Source organism: Rosa rugosa, chromosome 1 (assembly GCF_958449725.1).
Source record: "Rosa rugosa chromosome 1, drRosRugo1.1, whole genome shotgun sequence".
In the NCBI taxonomy this organism is placed as follows: Eukaryota; Viridiplantae; Streptophyta; class Magnoliopsida; order Rosales; family Rosaceae; genus Rosa; species Rosa rugosa.
The window spans coordinates 69,765,956-69,789,352 of record NC_084820.1 but is presented as its reverse complement, the minus strand read 5'-3'; the positions used below and the strand labels follow the sequence as shown (position 1 = coordinate 69,789,352).

Sequence of the window (23,397 nt, the reverse complement as noted above, 5' to 3'; positions counted from 1 at the left end):
TAGTGGAGGAAATTACAATAATCAACCATAAGTCTAGTGCATTCTCCATAGATTTATATCAGATGGTCGAATTTTTCATCATATCTATAGAATAGTTCCACATAAAATTGCTCTGCACTGATGATGTGCGGGAAGATCTTGTGGACAACTACCCATTGTTGAGTTTGTCATATAAACTTGTTGAAGTACTGCTTTTTGTCACCGCTCGTTCACATGTTTGATTGCATTCATAATGAGTAGAGCTTCATCAACTAAGGTGTCTTTGTATTTCCCATTTTCTCTCCTTTTTTTTTTATAGCGCAGTGATAGATCTTGTAAATTGTCAGCCATGTGAGCAAGGAAGTCTATCACTTTACGAAGACAAAGTCAAATTCAGAAAATTTTGACTTCAACGTTAAATAACATTTGGCAATATATATTTTAGAGTTTACATTGGAGGAGAAAATTTTTCCCAAGTTGAAGACTATTACTGTTCGTAGAGATAAGAAGAGATTTTTTTTTTCCTTATTATTTGTGTCTTTATTGGTAATTTGACATGAGTTGACAAAGTCAACTATTACTTGGAAAAAGTGAGAGGTCTAAATACCAATTTTGGAGGTATGAATAGAAGCTCCCAAACAAGAAGGTCCAAACAAGAAAATTCATAATAAAAAATCGGTTCGAAAATTTTGAATTCCCAATAATTTTTTTTTTTTCTAAAAATCATCATTCACGAACGGTACGTGAGCTTATGACATAGGAGAATTTCAAGATGAAAATAAAAAATCGGTTCAAAAATTTTGAATTCCCAGTCAAAAAAAGTTCTAAAAATCATCATTCACGAACGGTGAGCTTATGACATAGGAGAATTTCAAGGTTTAGCATGTTTCGACATGTCATCATGCCACAATCACCTCTGAACCATGAGCACGACAAACTCCAATTTTTTTAATCTATAATCGAACCTAGGAATTTCAAAAAGAAAAAAAGAAAAAAAAATCTGAGATCTTAGTTTTTGACAAAAAAACTGTTATTTATAATATGCGCTGCCACAATGGGACCGACCTCATCTTTCTCCTACCTCATCAACTGGCGTTCCAAAAGGCTATTTACATGGTTCCGTCTTCGTCGTTGATCTGGGATAGAGAGACCATTTGCTTGTTCTTATTTCCTCACCAAAATCGTCTCACTCTTTCATTTATATAACAAACAAACAAATCTTTCTTAAGTTGAAAACTGGAAAGCTTTTATCCGATTTCGCCGATGATGACGCAAAAACCCAAAGGATGAGAAGCCGAAGAAGAAGTGACTCGCTCCCCATTAAGGGCGTCAAACCTACGCGGCCTTCACTTTCTTGTGAAGAACCCTCCTCTAGGTTTTGATTGCTTAATTTGACAGAACGAGAGAGAACACTTCTCCAACTAATGATACTAAAAAATTTCAAACAGACTATTTTTTATGATTTTTCAAAGTTGAAAAACATGAAAATTTATAACATAAAATGTGATGCCAAAGTTTTGAGTCTTGTCAACTGGAATAGATCCCATAAATCATTCTCTACGAATGATAAACTTATGATGTAGGCAATTTTTAAAAAAAAAAAAAAAAATGTTGATCGACAAGGTTTAACATGTTTCAGCATGTACAAACATATCCAAACCATGACCATGATAACCTCTAAATTTTATTTACAACCCCCGGCCCTTAAACTTTCTATTGTAAAACTTAATTTTAAAAAAAGTGTTCCAACTAATGGAACTCAAAAATATTGAATTGATGTTCTTATACTATTTCCTGAAGTAAAAAATAAGAAAATTCATGAAAAGAATTCCGTTCGATATTTCGGTGTTCCACGACTCCAGGCACCTTATTAAAATTATGCTTAACAAATGAGATGTTTATGTCACAAGAAATTTCTTGAAAAAGAAATAGAATTAAAGGTTAAGGTGGCTCCTTGCCTACCTTTTACTTCAGCCACAAAAAAAAAAAAAAAAACAACAACAACAACAATTTTGACATGCCACCCCCGTACCTTCAAATGATCGTTTCAAACTCCTATTTTATTACAAGAGTGGTTGCCAAACTAATAATTCGAGCTACAATAGTAAACAGTTTCCATTCAAAATCAAGACCAATTGTTTTTTTTTTTTTACTTTTAAATATATTTGGCAGCATACTACTAAAATGCCTTGTCTTCTCTTTATAAAAGTGGCAATCGCCAGTTGTTGTCTTGATGTTATAATGATAATAAAATATTAAAAAACGACAAGTTCACTTGTTTTGTCGTTACCCTTTAGTCCCTACCGACTACCACATTTTACCTTTTTTTTTTTTACACTTGTCTAAGGTAGTACGCGACACTTTGAGCTCTTTAATTTGCTGACATATATAGAGTCATCCTATAATTCAATCAGATCCCGCACTTCAATGTCGACTAGCACGCACACCGCACACTAACTGAAAGAGGCGGTGGAATTTCAAAGGATGAAGCTGAAATAGGTCAAAGCCAGCAACACAGAGCAAATCTATTACACTCCTTAATTTCCTTGCAGATATACCTCAAAAATGAGAGTTGCAGATATACCTAAAAAAGAGGAGGATATTCAAGCTCTCCACTCCATAAGAACAAGATTATTGGGTTAGTTTCAAATTTCCCATTAAAGGTGTATATCACTTATCATTGTTTAATTGTTTTTCTTTAAACAGGTTCCAAGTTGATAACAATAATGGAACATTGAAATGCATGAAGCACGCCGTTGTGTAGATTTCAAGGTCAATAATGATGGGATTAAGTTATAATATGTCCATGTCCACTTTAATGCATGTCATCAACATTACTTGTTTAATACATAGGTGGAAGTAAGTACTTGTGAGTGGACTCTACCTTCTGTAGTTTTCTTTCTGGATGTGATGCTTTGAATCTTTCATGTTGATTATCTATTTATTGCTTGTATTTTGAGACTTTGATTATGGCCCATTTTGTTGTATGTAAAGCAATGAAATTGGAGGAACTTAGCAATAAGTAATAAGAAGTTGATTATATGCAGATGGTTGACTGGCTGGTGGTGCATCCAATGGTCAAATCAGATTGATATAGAACAAAGTCAATGATTCAAGTTCTGTTCTCTTTCTCTTGATTTTTTCTGTCTCTCTGTAGAAGGTAAGGAGTAAGGACTAAGGAGTGTTCTGTGAGTGAGGAGAGAGTAAGAGATGGCACTTCAATCTCGTATATGGGGCTCAGTGCCTTTTGCTGCCATGGTGCTGGTCGAGTGCGCAGAAATTGGAGTATCAACGATAAGTAAAGCAGCCATGTCACAAGGGATGAGCCATTTTGTTTTCATTGTTTACTATAATGCACTAGGTACCGTCCTGCTTTTCCCTTATTTCATCTTCCAAAGGTGGGCTTTCTATTCCTTCATTTGATGATTTTAGATTTTTAGTTGCTGTTGGGTTAGTGTTATCTCAATGTGACCACTAACCATGAAGGTTTGAATGTTCCCTTATGCAGAAACAAGAGAGCTCCTTTGAATTGCAAACTCATTTGTAGATTCTTCCTTCTTGGCTTAATAGGGTAACCAGGACACTTACTAATGCTCTCTCAGCCTCTCATATTCAATTGGTCATTGAAATGAGGTGAATATATGAATGATGGAGAAATAAATTGCAATTGCAGGAGTTCAGGAAAAATTTTGTTCTTTGCTGGTGTCAAATACAGTTCACCTACTCTTTCAGCAGCACTGGCAAATCTTACCCCCATCTTCACTTTCTTGCTTGCCATAGCTTTCAGGTACTAGGCTGCTTTACTTACAATTGCAGACACACTTGGAACAAAAATACTGTTGATTTATCTTTTTCTCACATTAGTAAGTTCTTACTTCTTAGTTCAAAAAGCTAGACTATTGTGATGGTTTTGAATTTTGACTGAAAAATACTTGAACTTCAGGATGGAAAAGCTTGATTTGAGGCATCCAAGCGGTCAAGCCAAATCCTTGGGCACCATTATATCAGTGTGTGGGGCACTGATAGTGACCTTCTACAAGGGCCCTGCTGTTTTGATGGCTTCCTTATCACATTCTGGCTTCAAAAATCAGCATATACATTCAGAGCACTCAGCGTGGGTTTTTGGAGGTCTTCTACTTGCAATTCAATGTATTGTGTCTTCATCATGGAATATCGCTCAGGTAAACAAAACAAGTCCCATAACTAACCTCGTACTTTGGTGCCTTAGAATCATTTTGGCCCTGTCTTACTTTTAAGTTGCAAAATAAGTAGTGTACTTACTAGTGGTATCAAAACTGGTTTGAATAATCAGGCAGCTACGGTCAAGGATTATCCAGAAGAAATGACCATAGTCTTCTTCTACACCCTCTTTTTGACGATTCAATGCTCAGTTATCTCACTGTTTGTGGAATGGAAAAATCCAAGTGCATGGAAATTGGAGCTCGGAATTGAGATGGTTGCCATTCTCTATGCGGTGAGAAAAATAATAAAAAGTAAAAAATAATAATAACAAAAAAAAAACTCATCTTCCTTCATTTCACCTTTTAGGACGAACAATTATAATCTGGTGTTGTCATTATAGGCGATTTTTGTGAGTGTGTTCCGCATTGGTGTTCATGTTTGGTGCTTGCACAAGAAGGGGCCTGTTTATGTAGCCATGTTCAAGCCATTGGGAATTGCTATTGCAGTGGCAATGGTTGTTATTTTCCTTGGTGATGCTCTTTATCTTGGCAGGTATATATTTCTCTCTGCGGTTCTAGCTTTTATGGTCTTCAAGTGAATTAATGAAGAGAAAATGTGGCATTCTACTTATGATTGCTTTCTTTTTGTGCAGTGTGATCGGATCTGTTGTAATTGCGTTCGGATTTTATACGGTGATATGGGCACAAATAAAAGAAAAGAAGATGGTGCCTGATAATGAAGTGCAAAGATTAGAATCATCCATCCAAAGGGCTCCTCTTTTGCCAACCGATGTCACTGAAGTATAAGAGACTTGTAAGTGAAAGTTAGAGTGGTTATAGTACTAAAATTTGGTCTGTATATATAGTTCAATGCCAAAAATATTTTGGCATGACGAGTCAAGTCAAATTGAAATTTTACTGCGACATTGTTTGGGAGGTAGTTTGTTATGTCAAGAATGTAAGTGATAGCTATATATCACACTGAAGTCTGATTTTAAGTAGGTTATATGTACTAAGACTTTGCCCATGGAACAAGTGGAGTAGCAACAATGCAACATATCTTACTCTTAAAAAGTCAACTGTTTAGGATCATTGATCACATCTTTTACAATACCTTCCTGTAAATGTCTTCTTTAAGATACAATATGCACGCTATGATAATTATTGTAGATGAATTGAAGTAGTCAAGTCTCATAACAAAACAGAGAATCATAGAGAAGCAAATTGTCTAAAGGACACTGACTGCCAGAAGGAAAGGAAGAGTTTTAACAATTCTAAATGATACACCAACCATTTTACCAAGACTTTAAATAACTATAAACTAAGACCTCCAAACTTAAAACAGAAAGAAGAACAAAGAAGAAACTATAAACAAAGACAATAATGTTCTTCATGAGTTTACATTATAAAGGTGTCCCTGTGTGTAATTGTGAGAATGAGAAAGAGAAGAGATGGAATGGATGTCTGGTCACAAGGATGTTCTGCCGTTCACCGCCATGATTATCGTGGAGTGCATCAACGTGGGGTCAGGCGTCTTCTTCAAGGCAGCTGCCTCAAGAGGGTTGAGCTACTATGTTCTCATTGTCTACTCTTATGCAATTGCCACCATTCTCCTCCTCCCTCTGCTTTTCATCTTTCGCAGGTATTTGTTAATCTTGAGTCCTGCTACGTTATTACTCTCTTAACTTGTCACTACATACACTAATATTGCAATGCTTCTTTACATGTCTGATGTGCAGAACAGGGCTTCCACCATTCAAGCTCTCTCTCATATTTAAACTCTTCCTCCTTGGGATAATCGGGTATGGTAATGTGATTTTGTTATCTAAGAAAACAATGTAAAATGGCTATTCTTACTACATTTAAATTGTTTATCTATTCGATGAAGCAGGTTTTCGGGTAGTTTATGTGTATATAAAGGTATAGAATACAGTTCACCAACTCTTGCTTCAGCTATTGGTAACCTTTTCCCAGCTTTTATCTTCATACTTGCTGTAACCTTTAGGTTCGTTTCCACTTAATTTTCTTCAGCTTTGATCATTGACAAATGTAATGTTTCTAACGCTGAGTAGGATTCACAAAATGATACCGACATCCAATAAAATTTTCTCTTGATAATAGATGAGTTCTTGTAATGACGCATTTCAAATGCTTTTAACTACACATTCCTTTTAGCTTTCATTTGTTCCAGATGTGTTTTCTACTCATATTAGTCGATTAAACTAGAACACATTCCCATTTTGAAAAGTCAATTATAGAGCTTCTAGTTGCACATAAGATCATTTTCTTTTTTAGATCATTATAAGGTCATCTTTCTTGGAGGTATTCTGATATGATAGGGTGTGCATTTGTTTTCTGCTGGACAGTATGGAAAGACTAAATTGGAGAAGCAGAAGCACACGAGCCAAAGTGATGGGTACTCTAGTATCAATATCAGGCGCACTAGTAGTGGTGCTCTATAAGGGCCCAACAATTCTATCACCTACGACTCCATCCATTCTCGGAATGTCAGAAAAGGAGTGGGTAAAAGGTGGCCTATTACTTACTCTTGGATACCTTCTCTTCTCTATGTGGGCTATCCTTCAGGTATTTTGAACAACCTCATCACGAGTAGTAAGTTTGAGAAATTAGCGTTGGATTCTGATGCATGTTTGTTACAGACCCATATCATGAAGACAGACCCAGATGAGCTAGTTCTGGCCTTCTTATACAACTTGTGTGGGACAATTGTATCAGCACCAACATGTTTGATAGCAGAGAAAAACTTGATTGCCTGGAGATTAACGCCCGGTATACCATTGCTTGCCACTATATACTCAGTAGGAAACTATCCAGTCATGTGTTAACTTGATATACAATGTTGGCTAGATTAATTCTCCTGTGACAGCATAAGATTTTGGCTTTAGGGGTCTGGTGGTTGTCTATTGCTTTTGTTTCTATTAGGGGTCCTTTGTTTTATCCTTTGGCATCCTTGTTCACATATGGGGCATGCACATGAAGGGTCCTGTGTATGTAGCAAGCTTCAAGCCATTATCAATTGTTATTGCTGCTGCTTCGAGTTTCATATTCCTTGGTGATGCTCTCTATCTCGGCAGGTCTGTTTCTCTTGCTCTCTCCTCAGTCTGTTATTAATTTTTCAAGAGGTTCATGGCCTAATCACCTTCAAGAAGAAACAAAGAAATAACTAATCTTTGCTTCTGTGTTGTGTGTTTTAACTTATAACACTAATTTTATCCATTTGCAGTGTTGTTGGAGCTATAGTACTCTCCATAGGATTTTATGCTGTTATATGGGGAAAGGCAAAAGAAGAAAAAATGAATGAAGACTGTGTCTTACCAATAGGTAAGACACCTTTGTTGGTAGGCTACAAATCGGTTGAAAATATGTAACACTGTGTAAGATGAAATACTAGCTGATTAAATTTCCAGCACTTACTCCTCAAGAACAGACTAGGAATAAATGTTTAATATCCTATGCCACTGAATTTTTCTTCTTTTTTATCATTTGGGTGCAAACCCATGTATGGAATTAACTGAAAAAACAAAATATATTCTTCTGCCTGTGGCAAGTTGCCAAGATATATGCAAATAGATTGAGTAAACAATCTTCAAATGTTCTTTAGTACCAAAAGTCCCAAGTTCCCTGAGGGAAGTTTTTGGCTTTGAAGTCTGAATTTATGAATATTATGCAAAGAAAGTAACATGTCTTTGTCATCCTAATTAAAGTCAGCCCTCTTTAGAATCACTCAACATATCTTTCACTAAACAACATTACGTTGCCTAAAATGCCTTTTAAAATTATTTGATTTCATTACACAAACTATGCAATATGATTGTGGTAAATGAATTGAAGTTAAGTCTCAAATAAGGAATGGGAGAATCGTAGAGAAGCAGATTCAATAAAGAAACAGTCAGTTGAATATAGCTAGCTCTCCAACTAGTTTTTTAAAAAGGCCTTCTTAAAATAATGATAACTATAAAATAAGACCATCATGTTGTTCTTAATGTATTTACATTACGATATTGTCTCCATGTGTGTGTGAGAGAAAGAGAGGAGATGGCAATGGCATGGAGGTACTATCATAAGGATGTTCTACCGTTCATCGCCATGGTTACAATGGAGTGCACTAATGTTGGGTTAAACGTCTTATTCAAAGCAGCCACCTCAAGAGGGTTGAGCTACTCTGTCTTCATTGTCTACTCTTATGCAATTGGCACCATTCTTCTGTTTCCTCTGACGTTCATCTTTCGCAGGTAAGTAACTCAGATATTAATTCTCTTGATTTCACATATAAACCAACAAAAAGCATAAACTAATGCAATTCTTCTTCACTTATCTGACATGCAGAACAGAACTTCCTCCCTTCAAGCTCACTCTCCTCTTTAAACTGTTATCCTTGGACTGATTGGGTATGGTAGTTTGAATTTGTGAATGTTAAGAATTAACAGACTAGCTATTCTTTATTTTGACATTGAAAAAGCTCATATATGTTTGATCAAGCAGGGTTTTGGGTAGTTTATGTGTATATAAAGGTATAGAATACAGTTCACCTACTCTTGCTTCAGCTATGGGCAACCTCTCTCCGGCATTTATCTTCATACTTGCTGTAGTCTTCAGGTTTTCACTTTCTTTAGATTAATTTCATCTTGTTGAACAATTAGTACAGAAGAGGTACTTTAACATGATTTGAGTGTGCCTTTGTTTTCGGTGGACTCCTCCAATTTAATAGGATGGAAAGGGTGACTTTGAGAAGCAGTAGCTCTCAAGCCAAAGTCATGGGTACTTTAGCCTCATATCAGGTGCAATGATAGTGGTCCTCTATAAGGGTCCAACAATTTTATCTATTACAACAGAAAAGGATTGGATAGACGGTGGCCTATTACTTACTGTTGGGTACCTTCTATTCTCAGCCTGGTGTATCCTTCAGGTACTTTTGACAAGCCTATCATAATGTGAAAAAATTTCAACCTGTTTATGACCGACACTCAAATATATTTGGAAGAGAGTAGTCTTGAATTTCTTTAACATGTTACAGACACATATCATGAAGATATACCCGGTTGAGCTAGTTCTGGCCTTCTTATACAACTTGTGTGGCACAATAATATTGGCACCAGTATGTTTCTTAGCTGAAAGAAACTTGAGTGCTTGGAGACCACGACCTGTTATTCCGTTGCTTGCCATTATCTACTCGGTAAGCTACTAGACAGTAATATCTAGTTATTGTATATCTGTGTCAGCGTGATATATATTGTTGACTCAATTCCGATAGCTTAAAATTTGTTGATCCTAGTGATTATATGAAGCTATTGTTGTGTAGGGAGTATTTGGTTCATCCGTCAGCATTCTAGTTCACATATGGGGCCTGCACTTGAAGGATCCTGTTTATATTTTGAGCTTCAAGCCATTGTCAATTGCAATTGCTGCTGCTTTCGGTGTCATATTCCTTGGTGATGGTCTCTCTCTCTTTCTTCTCTCCACATTCCATCCTTTTTCAAAAGCTTCTTGACCGAATCATAACCAATTTAGAGAAAAAAGAAACAACTAAGCTTTCCTTCTACTATCTTGTGTATTAACAGTTTAACACTATTCAAATCCCTACTTCTGCAGTGTTGTTGGAGCTGCAACGCTATCAATAGGTTTTTATGCAGTAATTTGGGGAAAGGGAAAAGAAGAAGAAATTAGTGAAGACTGTGGCTTTGATAGCTTGAGAGGCTTACCTATTGGTAAGGCACCTTTGTTAGAAAGCTACAAAGTTGAAGCTATGTAACATTATGTGTAAGATGAAGAATACTAACTGTCCAGCACCTATAGTTGAAGATCATACTAAAAACATGTTTATTGTCCTCTACCACAGAATGTTTCCTTTTCTTTTATCAAAAATCATGTAACTAACTTGAATGCAAGTTGCCAAGAGATGCAATATAGTGACCAAAGTAAATTTACCAAAAGTGCAAACCATTATACATTATTGGAAGTAAGTTTCAAAAGAAGAGAGTACAACATTGACATGAGCCTAAGAGAAATCTTTTGGCTTTTGAAGCCTGCTAAATGTCAAAGTGTAGGGTCACTGATCACAGTGAAAGATTACCATTATCATATTGCTTTTTTAAAGATAGAATTTGATTCCTTTAGACAATCAGTTGCACTATATATATGATTATGGTAATTGAATTAATGAAGGTAAAGCTTGAAAGGAAAGAGAGAATAATAACTTAAAGAGGAAGCAAATTGATAAAGAAGCAATAAGATAATCTTCTTCTTTATGAATTTGCATTAAGAACTGTCTCGATCTGTGTGTGTGAGCAATGGCATGGAGGTATGCTCAGAAGGATGTAATTCTGCCATTCACCGCCATGGTTACAATGGAGTGCATCTATGTTGGGTTGAACATCTTCTTTAAAGCAGCCACCTCAAGAGGGTTAAGCTACTATGTCTTCATTGTCTACTCTTATGCAATTGCTACTCTTCTTCTCCTTCCTCTACCTTTCATCTTTCGCAGGTAAGTAACTCAGAAATTTTTCTCTAAACTTCACACTATTTGCATACACTAAGGTCATTCTTCTTTACATAACTGATATGCAGAACAGGGCTTCCTCCATTCAAGCTCTCACTCCTCTTTGAACTTTTCCTCCTTGGACTGACAAGGTATAGTTTGATTTTATAACAGTCAAGAATTAGCTGCCTACATTATGAATTTTTACATTGAAATTGCTGATATATGTTTGATAATTTATGTCCATATGTTTTATATAGGTTTTTGGGTAATTTATGTCTATATAAAGGTATTGAATACAGTTCACCAACTCTTGCTTCTGCTATTGGCAACCTGTCTCCAGCTTTTATATTCATACTAGCTGTAATCTTCAGGTTTTCACTTATTTTCTTCACGTCTCATCTCTGACTAATTAGTACATATGAGGTATTTTCTTCTTTTAATTTGGCTGCCTAAAATTCTATAGGATGGAAAGGCTAAGTTTCAGAAGCAGCAGCAGTCTAGCCAAAGTCATGGGCACTTTAGTATCAATATCAGGTGCAATGGTAGTGGTTCTGTATAAGGGACCAACTATTCTATCCACTACAGCAGAAAAGAATTGGGTAACAGGTGGCCTATTAGTCGCTGTTGGGTTCCTTATGTTCTCAACCTGGTCTATCCTTCAGGTGCTTTAAACCTGCCTATTTTGTAACTCAAATATACATATGTCAAAAATACTAGTGTTAAATTTCTCTAGGATGTTGCAGAAACATATCATGAAGACAACGTGCACAGATGAGCTAGTCCTTGCCTTCTTAAACAACCTGTGTGGGACAATTATATCAGCACCTGTATGTTTCTTAGAAGAAAAAGAGTTGGGTGCCTGGATAGTGAGGCCTGGTATACCGTTGCTTGCCATTTTATACTCGGTAAGACACTAGTGGCAGTAATACCTATATTTTGTTGGCTCATCCCCCAACAGCTTAAGTTTGTTAAGGTCTAGTGATTGTCCGACTCTATTTTTGTGTAGGGAGCCTTTGGTTCATCCCTCAACATTCTAGTTCACATGTGGGGCGTGAACGTCAAGGGTCCTGTCTATGTATCGAGCTTCAAGCCATTGTCAATTGCCATTGCTGCAGCTTCTGGTGTCATTTTCCTTGGTGATGATCTCCATCTTGGCATGTCTGTCTCTTGTTCTCTTCATGTTATGTAATTACTTTTTCAAAAGTTTCTTAATCAACAAGATTATAATCAAATTCGAGAAGAAAGAAGCAGTTAATCTGCTATTTTGTGTTAAACACTATTCATATCCCAATTTTTGCAGTGTTGTTGGAGCTGTAATGCTATCCATAGGGTTGTTTGCAGTACTATGGGGAAAGGCAAAAGAAGAAGAAATGAGCGAAGACTGTGGCTTTGATAGCTTGAGAGGGTTACCTATTTGTAAGAAACCTCTGTTGGAAAGCTACAAAGTTGAAAACATGTAACATTATTTTTCTTATTAACACTAGCTGATTAAAGATTTTTCAGAAAGGCAAAAATGTCCATTGTTTACATCAAATTGAAGTCATGTAATAATCAGCTGAAACTTCCTTCCGTCTATATGTTGCTAAGATATCAGACATGCAATAATTGACTCAACAAGCTCCAAATTTTCCTTGGCAAAAGTCCAAAGCACATGGAGGTTGCCTGAAAGGAAAGCTAGAGTTGAAGAGAACAAATGGGCTAAAAGCAGCCATAGGCAAAGCAAGAGTGTGACAATGATATATTGGTTCACCAACCACAAATTAAAATACTTCCTTAACAAAAAAGTCTTCAGATGAGGAACAGCTCCTTGAAAACCTCGCCCAAAAAAAAAAAAATACTTCATTGAGAAATGATTTAGAGAGAGAGAGAGATGGCAGAGAGGTCTTGTTACAGAGATGTGTTGCCCTTTGCAGCCATGGTTACAGTGGAGAGCACCAACGTTGGCTTAAACATCTTGTTCAAGTCAGCAACCACAAAAGGGTTGAGTTACTATGTGTTCATTGTCTATTCTTATGCTTTTGCCACTGTTCTTCTCCTCCCTCTTCCTTTCATTTTTCCCAGGTACTAATCCATATAATATACTGTCTTAATTTTACACTGCAGCCTGACATATTCGCCCCAATCTATGTTCTTATTTACATATCTCATATGCAGCAGAACAACGCTTCCTCCATTGAACTTCTCTCTTCTCTTTAAAGCTTTCCTCCTTGGACTGATCGGGTATGAAATTATTACTTGAACACAAAGCTATGTACCCTGTTCTTCTTACAGTTAAAAGTGATGGCATATTTTTGATCAAGCAGGTTTGTGGCAAATATATGTGCATATAAAGGTATAGATTACGGTTCACCAACTCTTGCTTCAGCTATGAGCAACCTCACTCCGGCTTTTACATTCATACTTGCCGTCATCTTCAGGTGAATACCACTTGTTTTTCTCCTAATTTTTGTGAACCTGGACCATAGAATCAACCTGGACCAGAGCGCTGCTAAATTAGCCTAGTTTTGTATTATTTGATTGATTAAGACATAGATATTTTGTGCATTAATTTTTGTTTCTCCTTGTGTAAAGCAACTTCTAATGTAATTGGGTGTGCACTTGTTTGTTGTGGATGCACCAATAAAAGAATGGAAAGGCTGAGTGTGAGAAGCATCAGCACCCAAGCCAAAGTCATGGGTACTTTAGTGTCAATATCAGGTGCTCTAGTGGTGGTTCTCTATAGAGGCCCAACAGTTCTATCCAATACATCAGAAAAGGATTGGGTAAAAGGTGGCATATTACTTACTGTTGGGTACCTTCTGTTCTCTACCTGGTCAATCCTTCAGGTAATTTCCACAAGCCTAGTAATACATTAACTTTTGGCAATCAAGGTCTCGTACTTTAGTTCAGCTCGCGATCAACTTCAGTTTGTCATATCCATCACATGAAGAGACGAAACGATCCTGGATTTTGAGGTAAGAGTAGTGTTCAATTACAACCTACTGACGTTCATCCCAGATCATATCTATCATTTTGATCGATTGAAGTTGATAGCAAGTGTGACTAAACTTCTGGACCTTGATTATCAAAAGTAGAACTACATTAACCAAAGCAGAAAACCAGGTAAAATGTTGTATTCCTTAAATGATTTCAAACTGGTTCCAGTCATATTGGTCATGAATTCTGTAGCATGTTGTTACAGACACATATCATGAAGACATACCCGGCGGAGCTAGTTTTGGCACTGTTATACAACTTGTTTGGAACAATTATATCAGCACCAGTGTGTGTACTAATAGCTGAAACAAAGTTAAGTGCCTGGAGACTAAGGCCTGGGGTAGCATTGGCTGCCATTATATACTCGGTAAGAAACTAATCCGATTGAGGACTATCATACACATTGATGATGCTTCTAGCTAATGGTAATGTGGAATTAATTATGGATTATAGGGGCTCTTTAGTTCAGCCTTGAGCACCCTTGTTAAGACATGGAGCCTAAACTTGAAAGGTCCTGTGTATGTATCAATCTTCAGCCCAATGTCAATTGTCATTGCTGCTGCATCCAGTGTCATATTCCTCGGTGATAATCTCTTTCTCGGCAGGTATTGCTAGCTCGCTCTCTCCTTAGTGTTATTACTTCTTTTTTTCAAGAATCTAATCAACTATATAAGAAGAAAAGAAGCTGCAATTAATGTTGATACCTAAATCTGCAGTGTTGTTGGAGCTGTAATGATATGCATAGGGTTTTATGGGGTAATATGGGGACAGGCAAAGGAAGAAGAAATGAAAGATCAAGACTATGGCTTTGATAGCTTGAGAGGGTTACATGGTGGTAAGGCACCATTATTGGAAACCTACAAAGTTGAAACTTGAAAGTATGTAACATTATGTGTAGATATAAATGTTCATTAGATTTGATTCAGCAACAAGGTGTAAGGTTATTTTAAAGAACAAATTACATCCAAAACATAAACAAGCCCAAAATCTTCCTTACCAGAAACAGTAAGTCCAAACTACAACCTGTATGAGCACCTGAATGGTTTCATGGCAGAACAAGCTTGAGTTACGTGCTCAGACTGAAGGCCTTGAGTACCTTTTTTTATTATTATTATTATTATTATTTTAAATGCAAACAAAAAATGTATTCAATAAAATCAAAATACCACAAACGCTTCTAATCCATGATACAAAATATCAACCAAAGATATTTTGAATTGAAAAAAAAATAATAAAATGTTTAAGTAAAATAGATTCGAGAGAGATGTATATTATTAATGAGAATAGGAGCCCTATATATAGGGATTACAAAGTGCTAGTTCTAATGTTACAAGGAATACCAATCCGTGTAGAATTGGGAAATCTAGAACCTTCTCTCCTATTCCTATTCCTAGTTTGATAAGGCACACTAAACTTGATTTTCCTTCAACACTCCCCCTTGTGCCGCTCAAACTTGGTGGTGACGCTTCATCCGTTGCCTCGTTAAAAACCTTGCCAGGTAACAAAAACCCTGTGGGATAAAAATAACCCTGGTCGAAGGACAAAAAGAGCACAACACGTCTTTCACTCTTCGAGATCGAACATGTAGACATCATAACTCCCCCCCGATGTCGATATCTCCCCCTGATTGCTACAATCGTGGGAGTTCGAATAACTTTCTCAATCCGATGCTCTTCACATGTTTCTCGAAGGTGGATTTAGGTAACGACTTAGTGAATAAGTCCGCTACATTATCCTCTGATCGGATTTGATTCACTTCAATCTTTAGAAGTGATTGTTGTTGCTGATTATAAAAGAACTTAGGCGATATATGCTTGGTGTTGTCGCCCTTGATGAAACCTAACTTCATTTGTTCAATACAAGCTGCATTATCCTCATAAATGCATGTAGGTTCATCTGTGGTAGACTTCAAACCACAACTTCCTTGAATGTGTCGAATTACAGACCTTAGCCATATACATTCACGAACGGCTTCATGTAGAGCAATAATCTCTGCATGATTCGAGGAAGTAGCAACAAGGGTCTGTTTCGTAGACCTCCAAGATATCGCAGTGCTTCCCATGGTAAAGACATAACCTGTTTGGGAGCGACCTTTGTGAGGGTCAGAGAGGTACCCTGCATCAGCAAAACCCATCAAGACATTGTTGTCGTTTTGATGGAGGGGAATAGGGTGAGGCCGGCCACCATGGGCGGCGGCGGCGCTGGAGGTGACAACATGGCCGACGGTCATGTTATGGACGGCGGCTCCATGCCTAATGGGGTCCGATCCCATTCTTCCGTCGCTCCTCGTCTCTCTGTAGGGATAAAATAGGCCCATATCAATCGTACCTCTTAGGTATCGAAAGATTGTCTTTACACCAATCCAATGGCGGCGTGTTGGCGCAGAGCTATGTCGAGCTAACAAGTTCACTGCGAATGAGATATCCGGTCTTGTGCATTGAGCTAAGTACAATAATGCGCCTATTGCACTCAAATAGGGCACTTCGGCCTTTAATGGTTCTTCGTCCTCATCCCTTGGACGAAACGGATCTTTTCCGGGCTCAAGACTACGGCCGATCATGGGAGTACTCGCAGGCTTCGCTTTATCTTCATTAAAGCGCCTTAGAATTTTCTGAGTATATGCAGACTGATGGATCAAAATCCCATCACTACGGTGCTCGAGTTCTAAACCGAGACAAAACCGTGTCTTCCCAATATCTTTCATCTCAAATTAGGATTTCAAGTATTTAGCAGTTTCCTTTAACTCATCTAGAGTTCCAATTAGGTTCATGTCATCGACATAAACTGCTACGATTGCAAATCCGGAACTTGTTCTTTTAATGAACACGCATGGGCATATTTCATTGTTAATATATCCCTTCCCAATCCAATAGTCACTTAGACGGTTATACCACATCCGTCCGGATTGTTTTAATCCATATAGTGAGTGTTTTAACCTTATTGAAAACGCGCTCCGTGGTTTAGAGCCACTTGATTTGGGTAATTGAAGTCCATCTGGAACCTTCATATATATCTCTGAATCTAGATCCCCATAGAGATATGTTGTAACCACATCCATAAGCTGCATGTCAAGTTTTTCGGAAACTACCAAACTGACAAGGTAGCGGAACGTTATAACGTCCATTACGGGAGAATATGTCTCCTCGTAGTCGATTTCAGGGCGTTGTGAGAAACCTTGCGCCACAAGGCGGGCTTTATATCTTACCACCTCATTTTTCTCATTACGCTTTCTAACAAAGACCCATTTATGGCCAACAGGCTTTACACTTGGGGGTGTCTGCGTTACAGGCCCAAATACCTGTCTCTTTGTTAGTGAATCCAATTCAACGTGGATCGCATCTTTCCATTTAGGCCAATCTGCTCTTCGTTGACATTCTTCAACAGAGCGAGGTTCGATATCATCATATTCTATAATTCCTTTTGCAATATGATATGCAAATGCATCATCAATCGCCATAGAATTTCTATCCATCATCTCATGTACACTAGTGTAATTTATGGAGATCTCTCTATTCTCTGGAGTTGGTTCTGACATTGGAGCGTCCCCCAATGATGTCTCTTGGACATAACCATAATCCGGAATATTCTCATGAGATGGATTATTTACATCGATGATTAATGGATTATTTTGTGCCAAACTCGCTTTCTTTCTTGGGCGAGAATCCATCGAACCTATAGGCCTCCCGCGCTTCCTGGCAGGAGCCATGGGCCTAGCCAAAACGTCACCATCACTGTGAGAGGGGACGTTGGCGCCATGCTCATATACTCTTGAGTTGGCGTCATGTCCTCTAGTTTTAGGGACATCAATCCTTGCAGGCACGTTTGCAGCAGGTATGTGTGATCTCGTCACTTTAGCGATATCAGAAAACGCATCAGGCATCGATTCTGCTACGTTCTGAAGATCGAGAATTCTCCGCACTTCAATTTCGGACTTGTGCGGTTCGGGGATCAAGATGAGACAGAGTGGGGACAGACCACAACAATTCATGTCGTTCCTGTTGAACATTGATGTTCTTATCTCCCCCTAACGATGGGAAGACTATCTCATCGAAGTGACAATCCGCAAATCTAGCGGTAAAGAGATCGCCTATCAAGGGTTCTATGTAGCGGATAATCGTTGGAGAATCATATCCAACATAAACGCCTAATCGTCGTTGAGGACCCATTTTGGTGTGCTGTGGAGGCGCAATAGGCACATAAACTGCACACCCAAATATGCGTAAGTGTGAGACATCAGGCTCATACCCAGTAACCATCTGGGACGCAGAGAAGGGTTGAGTGGCAGTGGGCCTCAGACGAATAAGCACAGTTGCATGCAATATTGCATAGCCCCAAGCAGAAATAGGGAGATTGGTGCGCATCACCAATGCTCGAGCAACCATTTGGAGACGTTTAATGGCGGCTTCTGCGAGACCATTTTGGGTGTGAACATGAGGAACTAGATGTTCAACATCAATCCCAATGGACATGCAATATTCATCAAAAGTTTTTGATGTAAACTCCCCAGCATTGTCTAATCTTATAGACTTAATAGGATGATCAGGGTGGTGAGCCCGTAACTTAATTATTTGTGCTAGGAGTTTAGCAAATGCAGCGTTCCTTGTGGACAATAGCATGACATGTGACCAGCGTGTCGATGCATCAACCAATACCATAAAATATCGAAATGGTCCGCATGATGGTTGAATAGGTCCACAAATATCACCTTGGATTCTCTGCAAGAATGGTATATTTTCTTTGGTGTCCTTTGCATAGGATGGTCTCGATCCTAACTTTGCTAAAGAGCAGGCTTTGCAGAACGAATGATGGGCTTTAGAAACAACCAATGAGGATTTTGGTTGAGCCACAAAATCACAAGTGACTTTAGAAGTAAAAGTTGGAGACAAAGGAGCCTTGGTGGCGTCAATGCCACCCTGAGGCCGCAGGGGGAAGGCGGCGCCGGCCAAGGATGGCCGGATTTGGGGGTGAACGGCGCCGTGAGGCGCAGGGGCTCATTCGGTGTCCAAAAACCGAGTTTTACTTCTTTTCGTTCTGAAAAATGGATGTCCGTGTGAAGTCTTTAATATACAGATCATCATGTCACGACCTGGGTGTCCCAAACGGTCGTGCCAAAGCCTATATGTGTCGGAATCTCATAAATCATCTCTCATGACATGGTTGGATTCAATGACTCGAATAGTGGTTGCATACAACCCACTAGAGCGACACATAAGTTTCTCTAACACTCTTTTATGTCCGTAGTCATTAGAGGTGATGCAAAGGATCTCTTGTCCATTCTCACAATGCGTTTCCGCATGAAAACCATTGGCTCTTATATCTTTGAAGCTCAAAAGGGTTCTTCCTGCCCTAGGAGCATAAAGAGCTTCGGTGACATTTAAAATTGTGCCATTTGGCAACAGAAATTGAGCTGGTCCTCGACCATGAATCAATTGAGATGATCCAGCCATCGTAGTCACAAAAGATCGAGTAGGCGTCATCTCAAGAAATAACTGCCTATTTCGAAGTATGGTGTGCGTAGTAGCACTATCCACGAGGCATTCTAGCTCTCCGGGAAACATACTTGAAATTAATAAAGTTCGAATCAAAATCGACACTTTATTTCAATGAAAGCCAATGATTACGTCAAAGTTTCTAAATTTAATCCAAAAAGGATAATCAAGCTTAGACAAGTAGTAGTTACTCAATCCGTTTGGTAATTTCAATTTGATTGTGACCAGGTAAGGTAAGGCGAGATTTTGGTGGAGCATTGCTCACTTTTAAAACCGTTCTCTCAGTTCAAACCTTGCCTAGACATCACAATTACTCTTGAGTACGCCTAGTGAGAAAGAGTTATAACCACTGTCTTTGTTGATAGTTTCCAAATTTTTGGATATGGATTGAAACCAATGACGCTTATATGGTCAGATTTTTATGCTTACGAACGCTCTTAGTTCGTAAAAATCGATGCTCACGGACGCTCTTAGTCCGAAGATTACGAACGCTCTTAGTTCGTATGTAGCGTAAATCCCCACGATTCCGCTTTTAGCAAATCGAACCCACGTTACAGAAAGGTGGGATGTAGAAGAAAGGATTTTGTAAGTCCCCGGAAAAATTAAATTTTGAATTATAGGAACTTCAAAACTTACTCTTTTGAATACTTACTTGTATTTGGATCACGCGCGTGTCGATGCAGGCGTGTAGGATTGCAGGTGTGCTATCGATCCTGGGTCGGGATTGCATATGCTGCTTCAATCCTAAGCTAGGATTGAAGTGGATGTTTGATCCTAACCTGGGATTGTAACTTGTTTACAATCCTGGTCGTGGCAATGGCTCGGCGGTGCTAGGCTTGTGCACTAATGGGATGGGGCCGAGAGTGTGGCCGGCAGGTTGCGTTGCTGGCCGACGGGGCTACAAAGGTAGCTAGGATGCAGACGCTGTAGAGAGGAGCAGCAGGGTACACAAGCAGCAGGGGCTGCGGTGATGCTGCAGTGGCAGCGATGCTGAGCTGCAGGCACGTTGTGGGACGCGGTAGGACTGCGGGGCTGCTGCAGCAGCAGGGGGCGCTGCAAAGGGCAGCAGGTGCGGGGCAGCAGGCACACGGGTGCGCAGAAGCTGCTGAGGCAGCGTGCGGAGCAAGGCTGCAGCGGACGCAGAGGCGCGTAGCGCGGGGCAGCTGGGCGCATATGCTAGCGAGGCTAGCGATCGCGAGCTAGGCGCGGGAGCGTGCTGGGCTGCACGGGAGCGTGCGAAAGGGGGCGCAGGGGAGCGCGCGGGGCAGGCTGCAGCGATGCTAGCACGGGCTAGGGGCTGCGGCAGTTTTGGCGATATGAAATTCTTTTCGGGTTTTGGCTTTTTGGCTTTTGTGGTTTAGGGCTCGTGCTGATAACGTGTTTAAGTAAAATAGATTCGAGAGAGAATTGTAGAGAGAGATGTATATTATTAATGAGAATAGGAGCCCTATATATAGGGATTACAAAGTGCTAGTTCTAATGTTACAAGGAATACCAATCCGTGTAGAATTGGGAAATCTAGAACCTTCTCTCCTATTCCTATTCCTAGTTTGATAAGGCACACTAAACTTGATTTTCCTTCAACATAAAAAAAATAAAAATAAAAAGAAGCAAAAACAGCTGCCTTCTTGACAACGAAAACAACAAAAACTGGTTCAGCCGATGACAATATATTGAGTAACTTCAGAAACCTTTCAACTTGTTTTCGACATAAAATTCGGTCTTGACAATGTTGCCCACTCGTCCATCAAATTCGGCATTGAAGCGACCAAATCCTTCACTTTTTTTTTTTAAATAGAGGATTAGGCGATATCAATCTCTTAATTATTAGCGATCATTGCGTGAAGTCCCTACCCTCCTCGTAAAAGGAGAAGACCGCTACACCCGGAAATTCTCCGCCCGTCCCTTCATTTTATATTATTAAAAAAAAGGGACCAAAACCAAAACCTCTCCTAATAGAAAAGAATACAATGCTACAAGTTTTGAATGACAAAAGTTTTAATCTTAAGAAACTGAATTGAAAACTACTAAGGCCTCCCAAAAAGAAAAACCCAAGAGCAACTGATCTTCTCCAGCCAATAATATAGCAGCAAAAGAGGAAAGCAGCCGGAACAGCATGCCATCTCTAGAACACGGACCCCAAGAGGTATAAAAGAGGTTGATGTAAGTAGAAGTTAATTACCAGCACAGCAATCTCCATACGAGTACCAACTAATTGGAAACCATAATTGTAGAGAGAAAGATGGAGAAAGATAATACCATTGGCCCATTGCCATCATATCTCCTCGTTAAGGTAAGATATATTGACGTCTGCCTAATGACATCGAAAGAGAGAGAACGAAATCTGCCCCAACATATTGTTGTGTTAGCACTATTTATATCTAGCAAATCGAAGCCCACCAATAGACTTTGCAGTTGAGGAGTTTCAAACGAAAATGTGTTTTTGGAGGGACTTGAATTTAGCTAGATCTATAGTATATATCATAAATTACTACTCAACTTTCACATGTTCGATACGTTTTTTGAGTAAAATAGATAATTTCATTCATTTATTCATAGTCAGAAGGCACGTACATCAAATGTTGTCTTACACCAGAGTCATAAATGGTATAAGCAATCAAGCAAAGGACATGTGACCCTCACTGCTAACACATTCGCTAACTTATTGGGCCTAACAACAAGAAACAAAATCCTCCCTACCAACTTCCCATGAAGTAGTAACCTAGCCGCCTAGAAATCTCAATTGGTGTACAACTAGAGAAACTAAGATGAAAGTAGTAGAAGACTCAACTTCTAGTATTAGGCAAGGAAAACCTGGAAAAGCCTAAAGCTTTCCCTTGCCCTTGTCGCTAGGGCTGGGATCAGTACCAGTAACTGCAAGGTAAGAGAGTCACAAAGTAGCGACATTCGGCTTCTTGCCAGGGCTATGATTCTTGTTCCTACTCCCAAGTAGCTTGCCCGACTTCTTTTTCAACATCACTAGAGTGACATCCATCCAGGCATGAAGGAAGTGAGCCTTGAAGGCCGCAGGGTTGACCGGTCGGCGGGTCAGAGGCTTCCCAATCAGAAAAGATTTGGAAGACTAACGAACAGGGCCGCCACCAATTCTCCCCAGATCAGGAGCGCAAGTGCAAGGGAGGCAGCACAGCTAGCGGTGATAGCATCAATGGAGGCCATGTGGTTGAGTGAGGGTTGAGGGTGAGAGATGTAGAGAAGAAAACTAGGAGAAGAGGAGGCGAGGGCGCCGTAGAGAGCTAGGGTGAGAGAGAAAATCTCTCCTAGGGTTTTTTTCCTTCTAATCTCAACATATTAGCGTATCTCCTCACATGTTCGATACTTTGATTATTCACTTTTTAAATATATTACTTTGATCACTTAAATTTAACTGTGTTATTTGTAGATACCTCTACTAGCAATGCTAGTTTGCTATCTCACCAAGCATAATTAACACCCTCTTTGGGACACCCACAAGCCATGGTGAGGCCCAACCGCTACTTACATCTTGTAGCCCTATGTTCAAGCTACGCTACGGTATCCGGAAGTGGCAAATCTGTCGCCGGGAAGCCACCTTTCTGGCCTTGCCAATATGCCCTCACAACTAGGCTTTATGCACTAGAATAGTGTTGATTGCATCCCACATCTAAGAAAATGTAATTGGGAGGGGTTCCCTTACCTATAAAAGGGACCCCTCCTCACACTTAGATTCCATTCCATTACACACTTTGTAATCCACTTAGGCCGCAAGGCCCAAACACACATAGTTAAGCATTCAAGTGGACGTAGTTTCCCGCCTTAGCGGGAAACGAACCACTATACATCTTGTGTCGCTCTCTCTCTCTCTCTCTCTAAAGCTAACTAGAGATCCCACGGATCACTAACGTTAACATTATTCACTTTACTCACTCTGTTATTTTTTCGTTAAAAAGAAATCTTTTTTGCCACAACATCAAGGATATTTTCGTCCAACTAGTGTGAAAAACTGAGAAGTCTGAACTAGATTGATTAGTCACTTCTCAAAGTGAGATTTTGACTAAATTACCCTCTAAAATGCATATTTACAAGAATATCTTCTATCTAACTGAGATTTTGACAGATGATTTAGTAAAGCAACTAAAGTGATTGACAAAGTTATAGTTGAGTGATCAAAATGATATATTTAAAAAGTTAGTTATCAAAGTGTCGAATGAGTAATACACTAATACTTGAGTGACCATTTGTGATATTCTCTTCTAGATCTATGTCAAATGGATAGTATAACACACCCTTTATAAGG

At 39.1% G+C, this 23,397-nt stretch overlaps 5 protein-coding genes across 14 annotated transcripts; all 5 read left to right on the top strand.

Annotated features, from left to right (window-relative positions):
* The first annotated feature begins 2,407 nt into the window (after positions 1–2,407).
* On the top strand, positions 2,408–5,239 carry LOC133726519 (WAT1-related protein At5g40240-like). 5 transcript variants are annotated; one of them, XM_062154080.1, is made up of 9 exons: positions 2,408–2,617; positions 2,686–2,751; positions 3,027–3,377; positions 3,488–3,550; positions 3,653–3,766; positions 3,923–4,160; positions 4,292–4,453; positions 4,562–4,713; positions 4,814–5,239. In XM_062154080.1, the coding sequence occupies exons 3-9, from the start codon at positions 3,190–3,192 to the stop codon at positions 4,965–4,967; spliced, it is 1,071 nt and encodes a 356-aa protein (XP_062010064.1). In that variant the 5' UTR covers positions 2,408–2,617; positions 2,686–2,751; positions 3,027–3,189; the 3' UTR covers positions 4,968–5,239. The 5 variants fall into 5 exon arrangements, with proteins under 5 accessions (XP_062010064.1, XP_062010063.1, XP_062010062.1 ...); XM_062154079.1 differs by having other exon boundaries at positions 2,686–2,838; XM_062154078.1 differs by having other exon boundaries at positions 2,686–2,848.
* On the top strand, positions 4,839–9,082 carry LOC133726523 (WAT1-related protein At4g15540-like). Its single transcript, XM_062154090.1, has 11 exons — positions 4,839–4,974; positions 5,572–5,802; positions 5,900–5,962; positions 6,052–6,165; positions 6,527–6,746; positions 6,821–6,979; positions 7,104–7,255; positions 7,405–7,502; positions 8,320–8,413; positions 8,508–8,569; positions 8,664–9,082. The coding sequence occupies exons 2-10, from the start codon at positions 5,612–5,614 to the stop codon at positions 8,563–8,565; spliced, it is 1,149 nt and encodes a 382-aa protein (XP_062010074.1). The 5' UTR covers positions 4,839–4,974; positions 5,572–5,611; the 3' UTR covers positions 8,566–8,569; positions 8,664–9,082.
* LOC133734166 (WAT1-related protein At4g15540-like) lies at positions 8,965–9,799 on the top strand. The gene is made up of 4 exons (XM_062161805.1): positions 8,965–9,087; positions 9,196–9,354; positions 9,481–9,616; positions 9,771–9,799. The coding sequence occupies exons 1-4, from the start codon at positions 8,965–8,967 to the stop codon at positions 9,797–9,799; spliced, it is 447 nt and encodes a 148-aa protein (XP_062017789.1).
* Positions 9,696–12,173, top strand: LOC133726522 (WAT1-related protein At5g40230-like). 4 transcript variants are annotated; one of them, XM_062154086.1, is made up of 8 exons: positions 9,699–9,886; positions 10,344–10,662; positions 10,746–10,808; positions 10,917–11,030; positions 11,123–11,321; positions 11,403–11,564; positions 11,666–11,817; positions 11,960–12,173. In XM_062154086.1, exons 2-8 carry the CDS (start codon positions 10,469–10,471, stop codon positions 12,117–12,119), a joined length of 1,044 nt encoding a protein of 347 aa, XP_062010070.1. In that variant the 5' UTR covers positions 9,699–9,886; positions 10,344–10,468; the 3' UTR covers positions 12,120–12,173. The 4 variants fall into 4 exon arrangements, with proteins under 4 accessions (XP_062010071.1, XP_062010070.1, XP_062010073.1 ...); XM_062154089.1 differs by having other exon boundaries at positions 9,700–9,886; positions 11,666–11,795; XM_062154087.1 differs by lacking the exon at positions 10,917–11,030 and having other exon boundaries at positions 9,696–9,886.
* A 216-nt stretch (positions 12,174–12,389) lies between these two features.
* Positions 12,390–14,733, top strand: LOC133726521 (WAT1-related protein At5g40240-like). Of its 3 annotated transcripts, none has more exons than XM_062154085.1 (7): positions 12,390–12,639; positions 12,763–12,879; positions 12,963–13,076; positions 13,286–13,484; positions 13,841–14,002; positions 14,089–14,240; positions 14,352–14,733. In XM_062154085.1, exons 1-7 carry the CDS (start codon positions 12,530–12,532, stop codon positions 14,509–14,511), a joined length of 1,014 nt encoding a protein of 337 aa, XP_062010069.1. In that variant the 5' UTR covers positions 12,390–12,529; the 3' UTR covers positions 14,512–14,733. The 3 variants fall into 3 exon arrangements, with proteins under 3 accessions (XP_062010069.1, XP_062010068.1, XP_062010067.1); XM_062154084.1 differs by having other exon boundaries at positions 12,390–12,720; positions 12,817–12,879; XM_062154083.1 differs by having other exon boundaries at positions 12,390–12,720; positions 12,814–12,879.
* The last annotated feature ends 8,664 nt before the right edge of the window (positions 14,734–23,397 follow it).

Bases quoted from the DNA above. Each gene is read 5' to 3' on its own strand.
- LOC133726519 (XM_062154081.1), top strand. From the start codon at position 3,190: ATGGCACTTCAATCTCGTATATGGGGCTCAGTGCCTTTTGCTGCCATG. The intron at 4,161-4,291 runs GTAAACAAAACA...TTGAATAATCAG, and splicing joins CATCATGGAATATCGCTCAG to GCAGCTACGGTCAAGGATTA. The intron at 4,454-4,561 runs GTGAGAAAAATA...TTGTCATTATAG, and splicing joins TGGTTGCCATTCTCTATGCG to GCGATTTTTGTGAGTGTGTT.
- LOC133726523 (XM_062154090.1), top strand. From the start codon at position 5,612: ATGGAATGGATGTCTGGTCACAAGGATGTTCTGCCGTTCACCGCCATG. The intron at 6,166-6,526 runs GTTCGTTTCCAC...TCTGCTGGACAG, and splicing joins ATACTTGCTGTAACCTTTAG to TATGGAAAGACTAAATTGGA. The intron at 6,747-6,820 runs GTATTTTGAACA...TGTTTGTTACAG, and splicing joins CTATGTGGGCTATCCTTCAG to ACCCATATCATGAAGACAGA.
- LOC133734166 (XM_062161805.1), top strand. From the start codon at position 8,965: ATGATAGTGGTCCTCTATAAGGGTCCAACAATTTTATCTATTACAACA. The intron at 9,355-9,480 runs GTAAGCTACTAG...ATTGTTGTGTAG, and splicing joins TGCTTGCCATTATCTACTCG to GGAGTATTTGGTTCATCCGT. The intron at 9,617-9,770 runs GTCTCTCTCTCT...CTACTTCTGCAG, and splicing joins TGTCATATTCCTTGGTGATG to TGTTGTTGGAGCTGCAACGC.
- LOC133726522 (XM_062154086.1), top strand. From the start codon at position 10,469: ATGGCATGGAGGTATGCTCAGAAGGATGTAATTCTGCCATTCACCGCC. The intron at 10,809-10,916 runs GTATAGTTTGAT...TGTTTTATATAG, and splicing joins TTCCTCCTTGGACTGACAAG to GTTTTTGGGTAATTTATGTC. The intron at 11,322-11,402 runs GTGCTTTAAACC...AGGATGTTGCAG, and splicing joins CAACCTGGTCTATCCTTCAG to AAACATATCATGAAGACAAC.
- LOC133726521 (XM_062154083.1), top strand. From the start codon at position 12,530: ATGGCAGAGAGGTCTTGTTACAGAGATGTGTTGCCCTTTGCAGCCATG. The intron at 12,721-12,813 runs GTACTAATCCAT...TCTCATATGCAG, and splicing joins CTTCCTTTCATTTTTCCCAG to CAGAACAACGCTTCCTCCAT. The intron at 14,003-14,088 runs GTAAGAAACTAA...TATGGATTATAG, and splicing joins TGGCTGCCATTATATACTCG to GGGCTCTTTAGTTCAGCCTT.